Genomic DNA, 5,325 nt, shown 5'->3' with positions numbered 1-5,325 from the left:
CGAATAGAAAGCCACATTATATTCTGGATATCCTCCATGGATCCGCCTGAAATCTGATTAAGTGGTCAGTCTACGGCGCTCGCCAGTTGTAGCAAGCGTACATACTTTGAAACCGGCACTGGCTATCGCCACGAACGTGGCCCTCGCAAGTCGCGCATTTAGGGAGCCTTTTGAAGGAGGACGGGAGACTCCTGGATTTGCATGAGACTTTCTGGACCTGCCAATCACCTGCCTGGATGTCCATGTCCAGTGGAAGTGGTGCGTAACGGACCCGACCGTCCGGGTCTGAGGGTATCCAGTTGTTCAAAGTCCGAAAGATGGCTCAGGATTGATTGAAATTCAGAATTAGTATAGTCAATATCTCAAGCCGCCTAGGTCGCATTATATCCTCATTCCTGTCTCACTCCTCGCTCTCACTCTCGACCGGCTTTGTCTTGTAGTTGTGTCTCCGATTTCGACCTCAAGTCTGGCATGATGCTTCGGACAAGGAGTAGTTCACTCTCTGTGCACAGTGCTTGGTCAATATTCCCATCTAGTGGTGTCGAGACGCCGTCGAATTAGCGAACGATTACTAATGACGACGTCAATGCAATAACTAGCTGGATGCTTATGATGGTGCGGGCGATGTCATAGACGACGAGGACAACGTCAAATCAACAGCGCATTGATTACTTCGTTTACGACAGCGCAGATGATGGATGTTTTCTCTCAAAGCTCCTACATAGAAACCTCAGGTCTCGAGATGCAACTCATCTCCTAAGTGTAGTACACTGCACCTTCACAGACACTCGCGAATCGTCGCCGTAGTCAGGGACCATGCTTGCGTGGTCGCTGCATAGAAGAGCAATGAGTCAGCCTGATCATTGGAGAGAAGACTCGTGTGAGAGGAAGGGGGAGGCGTGCCGATGAAGGCTGCCACTCACAGGCTGTGCGGGCGTCATGGGCGATGTTGGTGTCCGAGAGGAGACTGGACCTCGTCGACGTTCAAGCTGTTATCGGGAAGAGCGTGCCCTTGAGCACAGTCTTGACGACGAACTGGCTGTCGGATGAGCTCGGCGTTGAGTTGAACGGAGTACCCTGGTCAAAGACGGGTTTCAGCGCCCTGTGTGTTGGATGCCGAAACAGAGGAAGCTGCATTCCTTCAGGCGGGCACCGAACGCTGAGCACACAAGAGAGAATGCGACACGCGCAAGCCCGGCATGTCGTGTATGCGCGTATTCTTGAGGATGCCCTGGGCGTCACCGTCGGGTATGAGCTTGCGCATGAACTCCTGCTCGATAGGGAGGGCAGAGAGGCGCATGCGGATCTGGGGCTGTGGTTGGGTTGTCGTTGAGCGGGGATGTGGAGAAGCGGTTGGTGATGGAGGAGGCGGTCGGGTCATGGTGCATAGCATGGACGAACGAGGAGGGAGATCGAGGCCATGAGCTCGCAGTGGGTAGAAGACACAGGCGAGGGGCCTGACTAGAACGTGACAGAGCTCTGACTGCTCTTGGAGGCGATCGTGCTGTTGCCTGTGCGGTATTGTGACTGCGGTTGCGCCGTTGGTGTGCCAGCTCACAGTTCTGCAGGCCTAGATGGAAGAACCAAAGGCGGGTGACTTTGTTTACGTCAACAAAGTTGAGAAGTGAAACGAGGGAAATGAAGCAGGGTTCGTGAACGCGACATGGATGCCTCCTGCTTCTTCGGCACGCAGAGGAGACGGTCGAAGCCGCTTGAGGTTCATAGAGGTGTCTGCCGCGTGTCAGTCGAAGCAACCTGGCCGACGAGGCCAAGATACTCACAATCTAAGCTCCTCCGTCATCTTGAACCGATCTTGCGCGGACGAGCTCGTCGCTAACGATCTCTTTCCTGTTATCCTGGTTCTGCAGGTTGTAGGCGAGCTGTTTGACAACCTGCGATCAAGCAAGCTTCTCGACACGAAGGAGGGCCGCCAGTAGTGGCTTGAGGGACAGTGCTTTAAGTAAAGTAGGAGAAATCAGCACATGTTGTATGGACCTGGGTACATACTCTTTCTTGAAGCCACCGCCACGCTTCTTGAACTTCTTCTCGCTAGTACTCTCCTCCTCACCATCCAAATCGACCGTGGCTGAGCTCTCGGACTCGGATCCCCTCTTCTCCCGCTCCGTTACGTTCCCCTTCGTCTTCGTGGAGATAATGTTCGCGACCGCTCCAGAACGAGGACGTTGCATATTCACTTTCTGTTCAACGTAGACGTGGCTCGCAGTCTCGCTCTCGGACCAAGCGAGGACGTGAACGGCGGAGTTAGCGCTGCTGCGGGACTGCACGATGGCAACAGCGGGTCCTCGAGAGACGCAACACTTCAACAGGGAGTGGTCAATACCCTGACAGGCAGTGGCTATAGGCAAAGCACGACGAAGACAGTAGGTACTCACCTGATCGCTCGACATGTCGTCGATCTTAGCCCAGTGATCATGAGATGCAGCCATGCCAAAAGCACGAGCTGCACAATTGCCATTGCGATGTCACCCCAGATCGACCTGAATATGCGAGCGGTTCTGAAAGCAAAGCAAGTACGACTCAAAATGTGACGAGAAAGGAGCAGGGAGCGCAGAGAGGAGGAAGGAGAATGAGAGGCCCTGTCGACACTCTCCCATCAGTCGGGGATCGTCGCGGCTGAAGATCTAGAGAGGCGGATGCGGCGTCAAGCCGAAGAGATACTCACGGTCCATCCTGCCGTCCGTGAATTCGCAGACTAACGTCCACTGCGGGGCTGAAGATCATTGGCAAATCTCAATCCGATTTTCCTGGAGTACATCATACACATGGATAATGGGACGGATAGTCCAACGTGGTGCAATTCCCGCGCGTTCCATTTTCCCGTGGTTGTTACACCCAGCCAGTACAGTATGATGACAGGAGAGACAGGGACAGGGAGCGAGACAGGGACGGTGACAGGCGCGACAGAGAAAGAGAAAGAGACGATGAGCGGCGGAGTGGACACGGAGACCGCAGCAGGCGGCACGACCGCGACCGTGCACGCGCAGACGACTACTTCAACGACGACCGCAACAAGGACAAGGACACGGACAAGGAGCGCTCGAGGAAACGCCGCCGCCGCAGGAGCGTGGACCGCGAATGCGACCGGGAGAGGGGCGAGCAGCGCGACGCTCATACAAATGTCAAGCCATCCACCTTCACCACCATAACCTGCAATCGCTCTGCCACAGCAAGGACGTCAGTCTTCGTGGTATGGCGTGATTGTAAGCTACGAAGCACGTACTGAATCACGGACGCGTCGAGGTCAAAATTGTAAGGCGTGGGGCGCGCAGCGATCTCATCCCGCCTGAGTCCCTTCTGCTCTCTATACCAGTCCTCGCTGTAGGCGTTGATAGGGAGCCTACGAACTTCCTTGGACGTGGATTTCTCGCTATATACATACCGCAGACGGGGCCTTGAGCCGCGCTTGGATCCAGAGCCGCCTGTCTTGCGATATCTGCGATGCAGGGCATCGAGGGCTCGTAAGAACTTCGTCACCGCCTCACTTCTCCACGGCTTGACCAGAACGCGATAGCGAACGAATGGTGCATCTTCTTCTTCCTCATCAGAGCTCATACCATTGACACCAAGCCTCTGCAGTATCTTGATGTGAGGGTGCAAAACGTGGTAGCGAGACACTATGGCATGGCGACGCTGGAAGAGCTGGATTATAGACGAGTTAGTCTAGGCCACTCAGCTGCACGCATGATCAAAGTTCTTACATTATACTTGCGCTGATACCTGTCGCCCATGTCAGACCTGTCGCCTTCCTTGCCTTTGCCTTTGCCCTTATCCTTGCTGCGACCCTTGCCAAACCAGACGTTGTTTGGGGTATCCTGCGAAGTCGCGGTCTGCTTTGCGGGTTCAGCATCATTCTCTCCATCGCCGTCGTCGTCGTCATCGTCGTCGTCGTCGTCATCGTCATCGTCATCGTCATCGTCGCCAGTACTCTTCGCCATCCCAACCTTTCGGAAGTGCCGCTGCAAAGTCTTGAAGTGAGAGCGAAACATTGCATGCACCTTCTTGCGGTTCCGGCATGTGTGTTGAGGGACGGTCAAGAAGTCCCGGACGAAGACCTCGGTAGCAGACGTGTTCCATTCCGACGCCGGCGTACCATGTATGTCGATGCGAAACTTCTTCGCAGTGCAGCATGGACCTTTGTCAGGGTCGAAACCGCGTATAAGGATGGGTCGTGCGATCGTTCTCTTGGGAAAGGGAGACTTATTATGCTCTCGTCCCAGCAACTTCCGTGCATGAGCTTGTACATCGGCCTGAAAGCTGAAGCGTTAACATCTCCTGGCAAGTCATGATGGAAATACGACACACAGCTAGCTGGTTATGCTTAGATGACCTAGCGCGGGCCGGCAAGGTGAGCTTCTCAACCTCCTCACTGTCCGCGGCATAATCATCGTCACTGTCGTCAGCAGCATCTTGTTCCCCATTCTTGTGTCGCTTCTGCGACGATTCGGGCGGGCCCGTTGCAGCACCTCCAGACGAGTTGCCCCCATGGCCGCGTTGCTTGAGGTGTTGGCTGATAGAGCGTATCTCTGACGATAGCCCCTCGACAGCGATCTTGAGAACATTAACATCGTCCTTGGTAGCATACTAATGCAAGTACATGATGAGTTGAAGAATTCCAGGACGGATTCATTTACTTACCTCCGGTCTATCGGCATTCCTAGCACTGTTGGACGTGTGAGGTTCTGGAGACGATGGGCCAGCCGAAGGCGTGTTCCTGACCGTTTGCGGGCGGTTGGTAATGGTAGCGGCTGGGCGAGAGACTCGAGAGGCTTGGTGAGACTTGATGGGTTTACGTAGCGGCATCGGCCTCGGCCCAGGGACGTCGTCAAACAACTCCCCAGGTGCAGGGGAGACAGTATGCAGCAGAGAGTATTCCTCTTCGGATGTTGGCGACTCGACTTTGATGGGATTCTCCAGCTCGCCCTGGATGTGCAGGGCGGGTTCTTCGTCAGTGCTCATCGGCTCAGGTTTAGACATCCGAGGAGTGCGGCTGCCGGTAGTCGTCCTAGAAGATGACGACTCATCAGAACCGGGGGCACCAGATTTCACCCTTGCCGGAGTTGTCTTGGGTGGCGGCGTGGGTGGCGGCTTGCGGCGTGGTTTGTGTGGCGGCTCGAGGGGCGGCTCGCGGGGCGGCGTGCGCGGCGGCTCGAGGGGGGGCTCGCGGAGTGGTTTGCGTGGCGGCTCGAGGCGCGGCCCGCGGGGCGGCGTGTGTGGCGGCTCGAGGCGCGGCTCGCCGAGTGGTTTGCGTGGTGGCTCGAGGCGCGGCTCGCGGAGTGGTTTGCGTGGCGGCTCGAGGGGCGGCTC

General features: G+C 55.9%; 2 protein-coding genes across 2 annotated transcripts; both read right to left on the bottom strand.

The window, feature by feature from the left end:
- Positions 1 to 984: 984 nt before the first annotated feature.
- On the bottom strand, positions 985 to 1,381 carry L226DRAFT_573679 (uncharacterized protein; the record flags this gene model as incomplete). Its single annotated transcript, XM_067684906.1, has 2 exons — positions 985 to 1,102; positions 1,170 to 1,381. The coding sequence occupies 2 exons, from the start codon at positions 1,379 to 1,381 to the stop codon at positions 985 to 987; spliced, it is 330 nt and encodes a 109-aa protein (XP_067532303.1).
- A 1,865-nt stretch (positions 1,382 to 3,246) lies between these two features.
- Positions 3,247 to 4,238, bottom strand: L226DRAFT_449457 (uncharacterized protein; the record flags this gene model as incomplete). The annotated part of the gene is made up of 3 exons (XM_067674925.1): positions 3,247 to 3,660; positions 3,720 to 3,803; positions 3,963 to 4,238. Coding segments are annotated over 3 exons (774 nt in total), but the record flags the coding sequence as incomplete, so codon positions are not given.
- Between the last annotated feature and the right edge of the window lie 1,087 nt (positions 4,239 to 5,325).

The sequence above is a fragment of the Lentinus tigrinus genome, assembly GCF_003813185.1.
Source record: "Lentinus tigrinus ALCF2SS1-7 unplaced genomic scaffold L226scaffold_27, whole genome shotgun sequence".
Classification (NCBI taxonomy): domain Eukaryota; kingdom Fungi; phylum Basidiomycota; class Agaricomycetes; order Polyporales; family Polyporaceae; genus Lentinus; species Lentinus tigrinus.
Note: the sequence above shows the minus strand (reverse complement) of the source record. Positions and strands in the feature narration are given on the sequence as shown.